Source organism: Typopeltis vanoorti, chromosome 21, assembly GCF_054136105.1.
Source record: "Typopeltis vanoorti isolate ZY-2024b chromosome 21, IOZ_Tvanoo_1.0, whole genome shotgun sequence".
NCBI lineage: Eukaryota > Metazoa > Arthropoda > Arachnida > Uropygi > Thelyphonidae > Typopeltis > Typopeltis vanoorti.
The window spans coordinates 30,059,870-30,077,989 of NC_143569.1; the positions used below are offsets into that span (position 1 = coordinate 30,059,870).

Here is an 18,120-nt window from a genome sequence, read left to right on the forward strand (position 1 = left end):
AGCATATCGAAAGAACTGTTTGTGATTCTCTTTAGCCTGCATTGCTAACTTCCTTTCATAATCTGCTTTTTTCCTTTCTTTCTACACTAGTTACCCTTCTGGCCTGTGCCTTGTACTTTTTGTGCCTGCAGGTCACCTTTCTCCTTAATTCCCTCGCACAATTTTATTTTTTTGCAGCTCCAGCTTAATGATGATATTCATCCATTTTACTCTCCTGACTCAAGGTATGCAGTCTGCCATTACCTCCCTCAAACATTCCTTTGTCACTTTCCATGCATCATCATCCAACTCTTGCAGTTTTATATGCAATGGCACTGATGCAAGCAATCCCCTAAGCTTGTCATACTTACCAGCCCTGTAATTCCACATATATCCCATCTTAACTGAAAATTCCACACATTTAGCCACCTCCCAGGTCAAGACCATATGATCATTCTCACCATTTGGTGGCAATGTGGTCATATTCATTATAGACAAATTCTCAAATCCCTAGTATATTCCATCACATGTTGTATCAGGTAATTATCCTTTAGTAACTGCACAAATTCCATAAATTCCATTTCCTTCCTCACGGGGGTCCTCTCCTCCTTCCAATCTATATTCCCATAGTTGAAATCACCCATAATAATTACCTGTTCTCCACTCATTGAGTCTGTTTGCCGATGCATACTATCTCCATCATATTTTCCATCTCCTGGTCTATAGCAGCATCCAACTATATATTTTGTTCTGCTGGTCTCAATCTTACACCAGATAGCCTCAAGTATGCTATTTTCACTGACCTGCAGTTGAACTTCTCTCTTTGGTTGCAGTTCATCAGCTATCATCAATAACACTTCCCCCATTCTTTTCTCTCTCTATCCTCCCTGAACATACTGTATCCTTTGCATTCTATCCCAGTAACTATATCATCTTCTGTTAGCCATGTCTCACTAATGCCAGTAACCTTTGGCCAAGATGAGGCAACCAAAGGTATGCAAAGATACATTTAGAAATTTATATTTTAAAAAATTTTTTATACTTTTACATAGTATGCAAAAAAACCTTAGTTATTTAATGAAATTGACATTTTTCACCATGGCTATTAAGATATTTGCTATATAATCTTTTATATTCACTATATTAAATTTTTATTAAAAATTATGTTACTTACCGTATTTGACAGCGTATAAGATGCACCCCTTTTTTTGTACACATTTTTTAGGAAAAAAAAAAGATTTTTTAGATCCTCTTCCTGATTCTGCCAAGTTCTTATCATTTTCTCAGTTGGGGGTTGGCCCAAAATGCCTCTCTACAGCCCTGTTTCCATGTTCTTTAGCATACGCAATCACACGTAGCTTGTATGCAATATTGTAGCAATGCCGACATTTTTCTGCCATAATTTGCCAAGAAATTTAGAGAAAATTTAGCGGCAGAAATTTATCACCGTTCACAACAAACGCAACAACATTTGGAAAGTTTAAATGAACAGGAATACAGCTGTGATCGTCGATGACAGCACATGTGCATCCACTGAACTCTACATAACTGGAATGATCTCACACACCACAAGGAAGCAAGAAAATAATCGCATAACTTGGAACAGAGAAAATTTCCAGAAATGAAAGTAATAAAAAACTGAGTATTATCGGCGTATAAGACGCACCCTGTTTTTCAGACCTATTTTCAAAGAAAAAAAGTGCGTCTTATACGCCGGCAAATATGGTATTTAAAAAATATTTTACTTATTTTTTTAAATGCTTGTGCAATAAATTTATGCTTAATAAATTGTGTGCTGTATACTTAATTTGTTGTTGTTATTATGTAAACATCACACTATGAAGTAAAAATATTAGTAAATAAATTTTTTAGTTTTCCTTTTGTATTCTTTAAATTTAAAGAATGAACACCAGTACCTAGTGAAAAAAAAATTTATTAGCAGCAATGGCAAGTTGTATAACCTCAAGTGAAAAATATAACATGTTCTGATGTAAAATGGATGATTATGAAATCAAACAGGAACTTCAGATGTAAAAAGATGTTATGGAAAAAAATATAAAGAAAGGTAGAGAACAGTTCCATGAGGAATATGACTCAAGCCAGGAAAATTCTGTCTAGCTTATTCAAATCCTCTTGCAGGCTACCACATCTGCACTATTACTAATAACCCTTCCCAGCTTTGCATCATCTGCAAACAGCTGAATATCCCCCTGCAATCCAATGACAATGTCATTGATATAAAGGTTAAACAATATAGGTCCCTGTGGGACCCCACTTGGAACCCACTGCCTCCTTGAAACTGCCCCACCATACACAACTCTCTGATACCTATTAGACAGCCAATCCTGAATCCAGTTGACCAACCTGACATCCAGACCCATGTGCTGCAACTTAGATATGGCTATATGTTATTGGTCTCTTTATACAAGTAGCCTAGTCATGAAGATATTTCACATATAAACTTTGTTTGCTTATACTTAGATAAAGGATTATAATTTCTTGGTATCTTTAATTTAATAGTTATCTTCTCTTCTCACTCTGATATCCATGTAATTAGCATTCACTGAAATATACTGGAGTTTCAATAAATTCTATTTTTCTGTACATGTGTTAATCATCATAAATATATAATAATAATAATAATAATAAAAGTTAAGCATTATCTTGCAGAAGGGATGGAAACCAGGTTATTAATCAAAAACTGTTACATTATTATGTGGCATGCACCAGTGCTACTTCTGATAGATTTTTTTTTTTTTTTAACATATCTGGAATGCTTAAAGCTGCCTAAATAATACAGGTGGTTGACATTTGGTGAAGGGATAAATTCCTGAAGCACAACTCGCATTCAAAGCAGATGGCTGTGATGCTCTGGATAGTTGACTAGATCTTCCTGGCTTTTTTTGGATAGAGTGGATTTTTTCTTAATAATCACTGTGCATAACATTTTGCATTATTATAATTGACAAGAAATTATTATTCTTGTTTTAATCCATTACCCAAGCATTAGCAAACAGGATCATTATTTCTTTTTAGATATTTAGAACTCAGACCAGACTATGATAGAGCTCAAGACAGAATCAGACAACTAGAGCATCAATTAGATAGTGTGAGAAAGGAAATGTTAGCCCAAGAAGAATGGCATAGTCAGATGTATTTAAAAATGTACAGGTAAGTTATGAATTAATATAATTTCTGAGATTTATTATATTTTTTATTACCGATATCTACTTTTGATTGGTGTATAGTAAAGAGCATTATGGGAAGAAAATTTTAAAAAATTGGGAAGCTTTTCTTTAATTCTGTTTTGAGAACATTTCATTTCGCAACAGTTCATCATAACCCATCCTTTTTGTATATATTTGCTATTCATAAAGAAAATGCTTATTGGCACTTTCATATAACCAGGTTGTCTGCTTGAAAAGCATCTCTGCTTTCATAGACTATGGTTTCATATCTCACTGTGGAATGGATGTTTTTGAATGTCTTTAGGTGATAACCATTTGGTTAATGATTTTTTTCTCCTCTCTCTCTCTCTCTCTCTCTCTCTCTCTCTCTATGAAAGGATCATGCTAGCTATATAGTTACCTGTTTCTAATTTATTGTAGTTTACCAAAAGAATGTGTAATTTAAACTTGTCATCTGTATACAGAGTATATAGGGGCTCATCTTCTTATTCCTGAAGCTATTTCCAGTCAAAAATTTATATTATTTAATTGATTTTAATTCTTAGTTATGTTATTGAGTATTTTAAATATAGCAAGCCTGTTCTAGTACTGCTCCAACTCATAAACAGTACTCAGGTTGTTCAGCTTGACATCATACTAAATTGTAATGTTATTACGGAAAGTAACCACGAACATGCAGTTTACGTTTTCCAATGAAGATTATCCAGATATGCATTTTGTACAGGTTTTGCAGTGACTACTATTAAAGAATATCATTAATGATGTTCATAATCAGAATCGAAGCTACATTTTGTAGTCAATACTGTTCAATCAGTTATAAGAAAGCTTATTTCACTGTTTATTGTCTACTGATGATAAACACTTGAAATATGATTCAAATAGTTCATATTTGAACTATTTGAATAGTTCATAATTCAGCATCTTGAGTCTGGGAACAGAGGAAGACGATTAAAATTTCACTCTTTTTGTTATGTCATTGTATTGATTTATGAAATTAAACTTTTGTTTATAGTAGATGCGCCTTCTTCTGCACTTGCATCACTATATTTCATTTACCAATGACCAGAAACTCATTTATTAGCTAATCGCATTCTGAAAGAACAGCAAAAAGAAACTTTTCACCATTTTTTATAAACATATGCTATCTCAGTTTGGATCCATGAAGAATATAAAGTGTAGGCTAGGAAGGTGATGAGCATGGTAAAGAAAGAAAAGGTGACATATGAGAGAAGATTAACTGATCACGCCATGGTTAATTCCAGGGAATTCTTCTTTCTTCCCCTTTATGGCAAGCAAGATGGAGAATAATTATGGCAGATTGACACTGGTGGATAGTCATAACAGAGTGACTGTTGCAAACGATATAGTGGAATTATTGAATGAACAAGCACTGTATCAGCATATACCATACTGGTGTAAATGATGTCATGCAATATATAGAAGGGAGGCAGATAATCGGTGAATTGGAAATGAAAGAATCAGAGATGTATCTGGTGTTGATTGGGTTAGATGTTAACAAGGCTGTGGGAATGGATGACATATTGACATGTATTCTTAAGAATTATGCACACCAGTTAGCTAAGTCCTAGACCTAATTATTTAATGAACATCTTGCAGTAGGTAGGGTTCCTAAGGAGTGGAAAGAAGGCAAATAGTTCTAGGACAGAAGTTTCTGGGTTATAGACCTGTATGTATAACTGCAGTTGTAGTCAAGATGCTGGAGAAATTGGTTAGGAATAGAATACGGGATGTGGTTGATGGAGGTGGCATTTTTTTATGATGGTCAGCATGGATTTGTAAGGGATAGGTCTTGTTTTAGCAATTTAATTGCATTTTATGATAAGGTAATGAGTGTGTTAGATAGGGGATAATCATATGCAGTGATATTCTTAAACTTTGCAAAAGTGTTTGATAGACTACCACATGATTAGCTGGCATACACGCAGCAGAAGATGGGGATAGATCCATCAGTTAGATGGATCGGAGATTGGCATTCTGAAAGATACCAACAAGTTGTGTATGATGGAGCAGTGGCTCAAAAAAGGGCGACCAGTGGTGTTTACCTCCTGATTCTGTTCTTGGGCCTCTTCTGTTTAACTTGTTTGTAAATGATATATCATGTGGACTGACTGGAAATCTTCATTTGTTTGCTGATAATGCAAAGTTTGGGAAAATTATAAGCAGCACTGCTGATGTTAAATTCCCTTCAGGAAGATTTGAATAGACTTTTGATTTGGACAAAGGAGTGGGCATGTAGTTTTAATATTAATTAGTGCTGTTCTGCAGGAAATGAGTGGGATTTAGGAGTGACGGTTGACAGCTGACTGAAGTTTAGGGGGCATATTGCAAGTGTTGCAAAGACTGCACATTGTAGCGCCACTATGATACAAAATACTCCCAAGTATAGCAATAAGGAAGTGGTTGTGCCACTGTATAAAGTACTGGTCAGACCACACTTGGACTATTATGCTCAGATTTGGGCACCTGGTTTTCTGTGATGTAGAAACATTTGAGAAGAAGGGTAACTAAGATAATATACCGGCTATGGAGAGAGGTTGAAGAAATGTGGATTGCAGAGTTTGGTGGATAGGAGGTGGAGGGGGTGATATCAAAGAGATGTTTAAGTTAGTGAGGAGATTTTATTGGATTAATCCAGAGGGGATTATAAAAAGAGTATAAAGTGAGATGGTAAGAACCAGTGGCCATCCCTGGAAGTTGTTTAAGGAGTAGATTTTTTACAAGGGGAATTGTCAGTGAATGGAATGCATTACCAGAATCTGTTGTTAATGCAGGAAGTGTTAAGGATTTTAAGATTCAGTATGATAGATTTGTTGTCAGTTGAATAAATCCTGTCTCAATGAGTCTGCTGACTCCATAGAGGGTGTAATAATAATAATATGTTGCTAAGGTGTGCCAAATTGCTGTGAGCAATTGTTTGACTGAATATGATTAGAAAACATTCAGCCAAGGTCAGTCCTGTAGCTGAAGATAGTTATTATTCTTGTTGAGAGGCTTATACGCTGGTTAAACATGATAACTAACATTTAAAGAATTGACAGCGTATACTAGAAATATAGATTAAATAAACTTTAATATATACTTTCCGATATTTCAGCGAACGTCACATTGCCATCTTCTTGGGAACTTACTACAAAGACACGTGCACACAAGTACTAATAACAGCAAATGAGACTGAAGCTAGGAAGCTAGCGTTTTCCTAAAGTCCTGATGGTGCCCCCTGGCAGGCTATATTGGTAGTTCTTGGCCTTTGGGCTGAAGTTCTTCTGATAAAAGTTTCCCAAATTTGGGGCAGTTTCATGCATCCAAATTTGTTGAGGTTTGGCATGTTACTAAGGGCCGAGGCTGATTGCATGAATAGTCTTTCATAGTTGAACTTGCTGCGGTGTATTACTGTGGCTTTCTTCCATCTTATTCTATGGCGAGTATCCAGAGCGTGGTCTGCAAGCCCAGAGTGGCTGTACTGGTGAAATCGGATGTAATCCTTGTGTTCTGAGATTCTGATATTTGCTGTCCTGCCTGTTTGGCCAAAGTATGACAGTTTACAGCTGCAAGGAACATGGTATACACCAGGTAGGTCTAGGGGAAGTGGTTGGTCTTTGGTGGAGCGGATAAGGGATGCCAGTTTTCTATGTGGTCTGTAACAAGTGGTCAAGTCATGTTTTTTTAGGATTTTATTGATTTTTTGTGAAGTGCCTCTGATGTAGGGAATAGTGATGGATTTAGAGTAATCTTTTTTGTGAAGGGGAGGGGGTGGTGGGTTGTGGATAACTGGGTTAAGTATTTTTTGGATTTTTTGGAGGGGGTAGCCGTTGGCTGAGAAAGTGTCACGGATGTGATTTAGTTCAGTGGTTAGGGCTTGATCATTAGAACAGATTATTTTTGCCCTGTTGAATAATGTTTTAATAACTCCATATTGTTGTGAGGGGGGGGGGGGAGATTGTTGGTAAATGTATCTGCCTGTATGGGTGGGTTTTCTATAAACTGAGAAAACCAAGGTTCCATCAGGTTGGCGGGTGACTAGTGTGTCTAGGAAGGGGAGGTTATTGTTTTCCTCTTTTTCCAGGGTGAATTTGATTCTAGGGTGTTGGTTGTTCAAGTGTGTTAGGAAGGAGAGGAGTGAATCCGGGCCATGTGGCCAAATAGCGAAAACATCATCAACGTAGTGAAGCCATATGGTAGGTTTTTGTGGGGCTGAGTTTAAGGCTTTCTCTTCAAACATCTCCATGAAGAAGTTGGCCAAGGGTGGGGAAAGTGGTGAACCCATGGCTGTCCCCTCTATCTGTTTGTAGAATTTTTCCTGCCAAACGAAAGCAAAACCTCCAAAATCCAACATATCCAGTAGTGAATACAAGGCACTACAAGAATTGAAGAGAAACAAAAAAATAGTGATCACCAAAGCAGATAAGGGAAAGCCACTGTGGTACTCAATCTTAAAGACTACACAGGTAAACTCAAGGCTTTATTATTAGATCGTTCTACTTACCTCCCCATTGATTACAATCCCACCAACTCACAAATTAGAAAACTCCATAGGCTCCTTAAGAAGGTCACTTCTTGGCCTATGGAGATTACCAACAGACTAAAACCCTATAACTCTAGACCCCCCCCCACATATATGGGCTCCCAAAAATACACAAAGAAAATGTGCCATTACGTCCCATAGTGGATGGCATTGATTCCCCCACTTACAAACTAGCCAAGCATTTAGCCAAAGCGCTCTCACACTATACTGGCAATACACCATCACACATAAAAAAACTCAGCCCACTTCAAAGCCAGTATAGAAAACCTTACACTCCAACATAATGACATAATGGTCAGTTTTGATGTCTCCTCCCTATTCACGAATGTCCCCCCTCAAAGAAACCTTAGAGCTAATCCAAGCTAAATTTCCTCCCGATATCTCAGCCCTATTTCAGTTTACAATGAACTCAGGCTATTTCGTTTGGCAGGAAAAATTCTACAAACAGATAGAGGGGACAGCCATGGGTTCACCACTTTCCCCACCCTTGGCCAACTTCTTCATGGAGATGTTTGAAGAGAAAGCCTTAAACTCAGCCCCACAAAAACCTACCATATGGCTTCACTACGTTGATGATGTTTTCACTATTTGGCCACATGGCCCGGATTCACTCCTCTCCTTCCTAACACACTTGAACAACCAACACCCTAGAATCAAATTCACCCTGGAAAAAGAGGAAAACAATAACCTCCCCTTCCTAGGCACACTAGTCACCCGCCAACCTGATGGAACCTTGGTTTTCTCAGTTTATAGAAAACCCACCCATACAGGCAGATACATTCACCAACAATCTCCCCCCCCCTCACAACAATATGGAGTTATTAAAACATTATTCAACAGGGCAAAAATAATCTGTTCTAATGATCAAGCCCTAACCACTGAACTAAATCACATCCATGACACTTTCTCAGCCAATGGCTACCCCCTCCAAAAAATACTTAACCCAGTTATCCACAACCCACCACCCCTTCCCCTTCACAAAAAAGATTACTCTAAATCCATCACTATTCCCTACATCAGAGGCACTTCGCAAAAAATCAATAAAATCCTAAAAAAACATGACTTGACCACTTGTTACAGACCACATCCCTTATCCGCTCCACCAAAGACCAACCACTTCCCCTAGACCTACCTGGTGTATACCAGGTCCCTTGCAGCTGTAAACTGTCCTACTTTGGCCAAACAGGCAGGACAGCAAATATCAGAATCTCAGAACACAAGGATTACATCCGATTTCACCAGTACAGCCACTCTGGGCTTGCAGACCACACTCTGGATACTCGCCACAGAATAAGATGGAAGAAAGCCACAGTAATACACCGCAGCAAGTTCAACTATGAAAGACTATTCATGGAATCGGCCTCGGCCCTTAGGAACATGCCAAACCTCAACAAATTTGGATGCATGAAACTGCCCCAAATTTGGGAAACTTTTATCAGAAGAACTTCAGCCCAAAGGCCAAGAACTACCAATATAGCCCGCCAGGGGGCACCATCAGGACTTTAGGAAAACGCTAGCTTCCTAGCTTCAGTCTCATTTGCTGTTATTAGTACTTGTGTGCACGTGTCTTTGTAGTAAGTTCCCAAGAAGATGGCAATGTGACGTTCGCCGAAATATCGGAAAGTATATATTAAAGTTAATTTAATCTATATTTCTAGTATACGCTGTCAATTCCTTAAATAGAAGATAGTTATCGATGTGAGATAATCGATGGAGGATAATAATCCTGCAGTTTAAGGAGTATTTATCTGCAGTTTCCAGATCAAGCAAGTATATGTATGCCGATGACCTAGTGATCTTACATCAGTCCACCTCCTTTACCAACCTAGAATCAACCTTGAATACATACCTGAACACCCTGGAAGAGTACTTCAGGCAGTGGTACTTGAAGCCAAATCCAACAAAAACAGTGTCTTCAGTATTTCACCTGTACATTGCAGAGGCGAATCGACAACTCAACCTTTACTTCTGTGAAAAAATGGTAGAACATGAGCCTCACCCAAAATACCTTGGAGTGAGCCTGGACAGAAGCCTAACCTATAAAAGGCACATCATCAACCTCTCCAATAAAATTAAAACCAGAAATAACATCATTTCAAGGCTTGCTGGAACAACCTGGGGTTGTGGTGCAGAAGTCCTAAGGTCATCTGCACTAGCCCTCGCATTCTCTGCAGCAGAATATTGTGCCCCTGTCTGGGAAAGAAGTACACACACTAACATTATAGACACCCAGCTGAACTCTACCATGTGCACAATTAGTGGGACAGTGAGAAGCACCCCTCTCTCCTAGCTGCCTGTTCTATCCAACATTGCTCCACCACACATATGGAGAAGACAAGCCTTGATTAAGGAATTTAATAAAGCAGTGAGCAATCCACTCCTACCCATACACCAGACTCTCATAAACCCACTTAGTCTTTGCCTCAAATCTAGAAAGCCTCTCTGGTCCATGGACAAACTCTTTTCAGCTGTGCTGCCATCAATATCTGACATATGGAGAGAATACTGGTCCAACAATTTCCCAACAAACTGCTTCCTGGTAGAAGATCCCTGTGCTCTGCAGCCTGGTTTTGATCTTTCTAGGAAAACTTAGTCATCCATAAACAGGATCAGAACTAGTCAGGGCAGATGTGGCTATCTTCTACATAAATGGGGGCTGTCAGATCACCCTTATTGTGATTGTTCTCCTGTGGCTCAGACGATTACTCATATTATGTACGACTGCCCAAGGCGCCAGTTTCACAGTGGTGGCCTACAAGACATCCACAAGGTGACGGATGAGGCCTTGAATTGACTTTCCGGCCTGGATCTTGACCTGTAGTTGGTATGATGATGGTGGTGGTGGTGGTTATGGAGGAAACAGAAGATCACGGTCCCGTCTCACCACGAAGACGTTATTCTCGTAGTTACTCTCATAGCCCTCATCATAGTATTTTTTATTATTATTCTTGACACCTCCAAGGAGTCCGAAGACTCATCGCGGGGCTATCAGCAGAACGGCGGTATCAGCAGAACTCCTCCTCATATTAGAAGATGATGATACAGCATGAAATGGGCCTCCTCTAATGGATCAGGTTTTCTCACACAAGACACAACTGCTCTCTACTTAAACCTTGGATACAGCTACTTTTATGTTGTGAAGGGTTGTGAGACCATGCAGCCTTGTCATACTTGGTGCAGTAGGACGATGATTGTCCCTGGCTTAATTATGACAAGTTACTTTTGCTTTATATTTAAAAAAAAAGGAAAGACTTAAAAGCAGGTTGTGCCTTTTATGTAATGAACTTTTATATGTTAAGATTTTCATCATTTGTTTCTGGAAATTGTGATTGTACTTTTCACTTACCAGTTTATTTATGCTTATGGCTACATTCATGTAGCCATAAGCATAAATAAATAAAAATCCTGCAGTTTACCGATTACAATTCGATGTGGTATCCTGTCAAAGGCCTTTGCAAAGTCCTACTACTGTAAACCTTTATCCAACTCAGCTGTCACTGTATTATAAAATGTGAGCAAGTTACTGAGGCATTGACCTACCCTACACAGGCTCCTATTATTTTTTATTTATTTTATTTTTTTATCCTTTTATTTTTTTGTGTGTAAATATTTATTTTCAACCCAATCTGAATGAAATTTAACTTCTTTGAATGGGAAACATGACTGGTTCATAAAAGTTAACATGTTAATTTGAATAGAACTATTTAAGATATTTCTATTCAAAACAAAATTTATTTTCCCATAATCTCAGAATTTGCACTGTATATTGTTGACGAGGTCACTTGATGACATGCATGAGTTGAGCATTTTGTGTTTTTGATATCAATTTGAGGAATTCTTTCTAGTGTATGGGTGGGTGATGAGACAAGTTCTGTGGATGACACTACTGCACTTCATCCAAACTCTTCCACTAGGTATATTAAAGTACAGTCTGCTAGGTTCTTCATGTATTCCAGATCTGTAGCTTACATCTAGGAATAATACTTTTTGTAAAGTGAGTTGTGTTGTTCCCTTGAAGGAAACTAAACATATAGCAGAAAGTGGCATACTTCAATGATGGTGTAATCAGCATCAATTTCTGCTTCAAACTGGAAGCGTTTGTTGAAATCCAGGTGTAGTCTTATTGGGAAACCAATCAATATAGTAGAATACAAATATTTGATTGGTTTCCGAAGTTTAAAAGTGAAGTAATATTTTTTGATAATGCAGTATGTTAGAGACATCCATCAAGAAAAATGTATGAAAATGTGGAGAACCTGGTTGTGCTGGTTCTTTGTTCTTCTTTTTCATTTCCTTTGCTGTACTTCATCTAAAACATTTTTACTTTCCTAGTCTCTAGACTACTATCACTGGGATATCGTACCCTATTTGCTATGCAGTACAATCTGTGGACATCCAGAAAGGAGAGAAGAATCCTGGTTATTTGCATGCACTGCTTTGACCCCTGCTTTATCAAGAGAGGCGGTCTGGATGATCCAGCTAGGATCATTTGGCCAGTAGCCTCGCTTGCAAGTGTCAGTAGTGTTGTGAGTCCATTCTCTAAGGTCTGGGGACAGTGAAAAGTTAAAAAGGCTTACTGTGCCTCTATCTAAATCCCAATCCAGATATAATCTTTGTAACTCTTCTTTGCACCTTTTTCACATCTTCTTTATTTCCTTGGAACCTGGGAGACCAAATCGGTGCACAGTAATCCAAGTATGGTCTTATCGAAGCCTTATTATTATTATTATAGGAGTCGAAAAACTCATCGTGGCAGTCCTTCCTAAGAAACACAGTCTATCAAGACCCATCGAGGGGAGGTCCCCCCCCCCCCCCCCCCCAAGAAACACAAAGTCTATCATACCACTCCTTAAACTCATTGACCATTCTCGCTCTCACCATTCCATCAGGCAATGCATTCCATGGTTCAACCACCCTCCATGCAAAGAAACCACTCCTCACCCTCTTGCTTACAGTTTCCTTTCGTAACTTCCAGGGATGGCCTCTTGTCATCACTCCTTCCTGCCGTTCAACCAAGCGAAAGAACTCCCCAGTGTCAACCCTGTACCCACCTCTCAACAGTTTAAAAGTCTCAATCATATCACCTCTCCTTCTTCTATCCACCAAACTGCAGTCCACATTCCCTCAGCCAATATGCTACTGCCCTTACATACACATACACTTCCAGTCTGCTACTGCCCTTATGCAATGGCACTATCTTACCTTCCTTCCATTCCATGGGCACCTTTCCTGCAGCCAGACTTTCATTGAAAAGCCAGGTCAAAGGCACTGTCAGTTCCCTAGCACATTCTCTGAAAACTCATGGTGAAATACCATCCAGTCCCACAGCTTTACTGACATCCAGAGTACTCAGTATTTGAAGCACACTCTCCTCCTGTTCCTCTATACCTGAAACCTGCCCTATCTCTCTAGCATTAGAACTGACTTCTCCATGATGAAATACTCCAATAAAGTGTTCATTGAACAATTCCACTATGTTCTCTGCATCAGTCACTCTATTCTCATTTTTATCCCACAATATCATTCTTCCACAGTCATTTCTCTTCATACTGGCCACATATCTAAAAAAATTCCCTAGGATTTTCTTTGGATCTTAGGGCCATTCTCCTTTCATATTCCAGTTTTGCCTTATACTCTTCATGCATCCTCTCTTCACCTATCTCCTTATATCTCTTCCATAGCCTCTTTTTCGCATGCAATTCCTGTTTAATATTGTTTGTCATCCACTTTACTCCAAATTGTGTCCTCTTGTTCACTCGTGGTATACAACTTACCATTGCTGCTAACAAATATTCTTTCATAATTTCCCATGCACTAATGATATCCCAGCCTTCCAATTCCTCCCTCCATGAAACTTCCCCAAGTTGTCGTCTTAGACTATTATAATCACCTGCCTTATAATTCCACATACATTCCCGTCTCTTTGATACTCCTGCATGTCTATTCATTTTCCAAGTCAACACCATATGGTCACTCTCTACAACTGGTGGGAGAGATGTCATCTCAGTTATTAATAACTCTTCTGATGGTATAACCAAATCCAAAACTCTTGAACCTCTTGTTCCCTCTATTAGATCTTGCCTAAGACATTTCTCCCTCAAGAATTGTAGAAATTCCATTTCCTTATTGCTACATGCATCTTCCTCTCCCCAATTTATACTACTGTAGTTAAAATCTCCCATAACAATCATTCTTCTTGCACTTGCCAAACTAAACATTTCCTGGTCCCCACCCTCTGTGCTCCTAGGTCTATAGCAACATCCCTCTAAATATCCTATCTTGTCCACTTCTACCTCACACCATATGCTTTCAAAATCATTAGTGTCACTATCTTCCAAAGTCTCCACTCTTAGAGGACATAGGTCGTCACTTATCATAAGCAGTACTCCACCACCACGCTTTTCCTTCCTATCCTGCCAAACAATGCTGTACCCAGCGACTTCTATTTCCGTTATTATATCCTCTTCTGCCACCCCTGCTACCATCCTCCCTTGGACACACTGACTTGTTCAGAACAGCAATCACTCCTGATACCTATGTCCTTCCTCATTCAAATGTAAGCAGTCTCTCGCATACAATTCCTCTCTATCTTCAAATGCACTCCAAGCATCCACATATTCCAGTCCTCTCTTGCCACAGATTCTAGATATTATGTCATTCAATATTACTGCTCTTCTGCTCAGCTCGTCGTTATCATACTTAGACTATCTTTCCTCGCTGTGTCTTCTTTCGTACTACTTCAAGCAAGAATCTCATATCTCTCGCTTCCCTATTTACACCACCACTCAAGTCATTTGTTTCCACCATCACAATCATCTTATCCACCATTTCACCTCTCTTAACTGCCAAAGCCACACTTTCTATCATTCCTCCTGGCAAACACTCCTCACGCATCCTATCTTGAACACTACGGATCATTGACTCCCCATACATTATACTTCTTACCATTCCCCCTCTCCTATTGTTTCCATTTTCTCCTCTTCTTTCATTCCCAGACCTCTCTCTCATTCCCTCTCTCCTACTGTTTCCATTTTCTTCTCTTCTAGCACTCCTATAACTCTCTCTCCTACTGTTTCCCTTCTCTCTTCTTCTAGCTCCCATACCTCTCTCTCTCCCCTACTGTTTTCATTCTCTCCTCTTCTAGTACTCCCATACCTCTCTCTCTCCTACTGTTTCCATTCTCTTCTAGCACTCCCATGCCTCTCTCTCATTCCATCTCTCCTACTGTTTCCATTCTCTCCTCTTCTAGCATTCCCATACCTCTCATTCCCTCTCTTTTACTGTTTCCATTCTCTCCTCTTCTAGCACTCCCATACCCCTCTCTTCTACTGTTTCCATTCTCTCCTCTTCTAGAACTCCCATACCTCTCTCTCATTCCATCTCTCCTACTGTTTCCATTCTCTCCATTTCCACATCCAATTCCATTCTCTCCTCTTTTATCATTCCCATTCTCTCCTCTCCTATCATTCGCAAAACTCTCTCTCTCTCTCCCCTACTCTGATTTGCCTTGCATTTATCTCTTCCATTCTCCTAATCTCATCTTTCATACTTCTCCCAAGACATTCCACCTCCTCTTTCAGCTCCTCTATCTCCCTCTGCAGGTCAGTCACCTGTAATCGAAATTCACTCTCCCAAACAAAACCATCCTAAACTTCTGCAGTCATTCACACTTTCTACACTATCAGCTATTATTTTCTTGTTTATATTTTTTTTCTTCATACTCTCCTATCACACTACTCATCTTCCTGTATTCGTTTCCTGTTCCTGGAGCAACAAGGTCGGTTATTGAGATATCTATTGCATTTATTTCCTCCCAAAAAGAGGCAAAATTACTTCCTTATCCTTAAATGTCAAGGTTCGCTTCAACATCGCAATTATCCTCTGAGCGTATTTGTAATTTTTGCTATGTGACCTTTGAACTTCAAATTCCTATCCACCAATATACCAAGATCTCTTGCGCCCTTAGTTTCTTGTAGCATAACCCCGTTAATATAATATGCCACTTGAATTCTAATCACGCCAAAGTGCATAATTTAGACTTACTAACATTAAACTGATAGCCATTTTCATTTGCCCAAATTTCCAGCCTATTCAAATCATTTTGTAATTGCTGAATATCAGTAGCATCCTTGATTGCCCTGCCTATCTTCACATAATGTGCAAACAATTGCACATCTGACTTTAGACCCTGCCTGATGTCATTAGTGTATAGATTGAACAATAATGGCCCAAGGACTGAACTAAGTACACTTTTGGTCATCTTAAATCGGGCAGATTCATACCTGCTGTATACCACTTTTTGATATCTGTCTGTCAACCATCCCCTGATCCAAGTCAAGAGTTTATATTCCATCCCATATTCTCCAGTTTATGCAACAGCTTTTCATGTGTTATACTATCAAATGCTATCATAAAAATCCATCATAGTGTATCCATTTCCTTTATCCAACTCAGCCATAACATTGTTATAAAATATGAGCAAATTTCTAAAACATGACCTTCCTTTAGTAAACCCATGCTGCTCCTTGCACAGTATAGCATGTTTCTCTACCCATTTCTGCATGCAAGTTCTTACCAACTTCTCTGAAATCTTCACTACCATACCAGAGATACTGATAGGTCAGTATTCTTACTAAATAGCTTAAGGAAATTACAACGTACAACAGAATATACATTAAAATAAATTTTAATACACTTCCAATATTTTGGCAACGTCACTTTGCCATTATCACAGGAAACACTTAAATAATCAACACCCCCAGAATCAAGTTCACCCTGGAAGAAGAAAAAAAACAACTGCCTTCCTTTCTTAGACACACTAGTCACCCGCCAGCCTGATGGAACCTTAGTTTTCTCAGTTTATAGAAAACCCACCCATACAGACAGATACATTCACCAACAATCCCCCCCCCCCGCCTCCCTCACAACAATATGGAGTCATTAAGACACTACACAACAGGGCTAAACTTATTATTATTCCTGATACCTCCAAGGAGTCCAAAGACTTATCGAGGGAGGACACCTACAACTGTCTCAACCACTACACCGAACCTCTATTGCGAATCATCTCCATCAACCGCCCACCTCCACAACTAGTGTTTTTTTTTGTCTGTAAATTGCATGTGTTCTGAAGGGCCGATTTGTCTGTGTTCGGGATGAAAAACCAGAGTTTCCGGGAGAAAAAACCCTGCTACCTTATCTATTCAAATGACAATGCCCTAACCACAGAACTAAACCACATTCTCAATGCTTTCTTAGCCAATGGCTATCCCCCCAAAAAATCCAAAAAATATTGAAATCAATAAACCACACAACCCCCCCCTTCCCCCTTTGCAGCAAGGATTACTCTAAATCCATCGCCATTCCCTATATCCGAGACACCTCAGAAAAAAATTACAAAAATCCTAAAAAACATGACTTAACTTCTTTTTATAGACCTTATAAAAAAAATTTACATCCCTTATCTGCTTCACTAAAGACCCCCACCCCTAGACCTACCTGGTGTATACCAAGTCCCTTGCAGCAGCTGTAAGCTGTCCTACTTTGGCCAAACAGGCAGGACAGCTAATATCAGAATTTCAGAACACAAGGACTACATCCAGTTTCACAAATACAGCCACTCTGGTCTTCCAGACCATGTGCTGGATACCCGCTATAGAATATGGTGGAAGAAAGCCATGATAATACACCGTAGTAAATTCAAATACGAAAGGCTATTCATGGAATCAGCCTCAGCCCTAAGAAATAATCCAAACCTAAACAAATTTGGGTGCATGAGACTGCCCCAAATTTGGGAAACCTACATCAGAAGACCTTCAGCCCAGTCGCCCAAAAATACCAACATTACCCGCTAGGGGGCACCATCAGGACTTTTAGGAGAAAGAATTGCTTCCTTCCTCATTTACTGTGTGTTGTGCTTGTGTGCACGTGTCTTGTATTTAAGTTCCTGTGATAATGGCAATGCAACATTGCCGAAATATTGGCAGTGTATTAAAATTTATTTTAATGTATATTCTATTGTACGTTGTAATTTCCTTAAGCTATTTAGTAAGAATGTACCTACGTCTAAGCCTTTCCTCGAGAAAAAAGATAGGTCGGTAGTTAGACACATCAGTTTTTGCACCACCCTTCTACAATGGAACTATCATACATTTCTTCCATTCCTATAGTATCATTCCTGACCTGAGACTCAAGTTATACAAACATGTGAAGGCCTAGCAAAGTCAGCTGAACATGCCTTTAGCCAATGGGCTGGTATTCCATCTGACCCTATTGACAAATTCTTATCTAGGTTATGCAACAACTCTTCATCCAATGTAGCAGTAGCACTGTGCATCATGTTACATACCACCTAGTTGATATATCTTAGCAAAGTGAACACTCGTTAACTGAACAATTTCATTAGCTTCC

At 39.0% G+C, this 18,120-nt stretch overlaps 1 protein-coding gene across 1 annotated transcript in view; it reads left to right on the forward strand.

The window, feature by feature from the left end:
* The window catches only part of LOC150094694 (protein quick-to-court-like), a 128,365-nt gene that overhangs the window by 80,509 nt on the left and 29,736 nt on the right, over positions 1-18,120 (forward strand). The window contains exon 4 of the mRNA XM_090411109.1: positions 3,016-3,150. Within this exon, the coding sequence (XP_090267235.1) occupies positions 3,016-3,150 (135 nt within the window). The remainder of the gene's footprint in view (positions 1-3,015; positions 3,151-18,120) is intronic.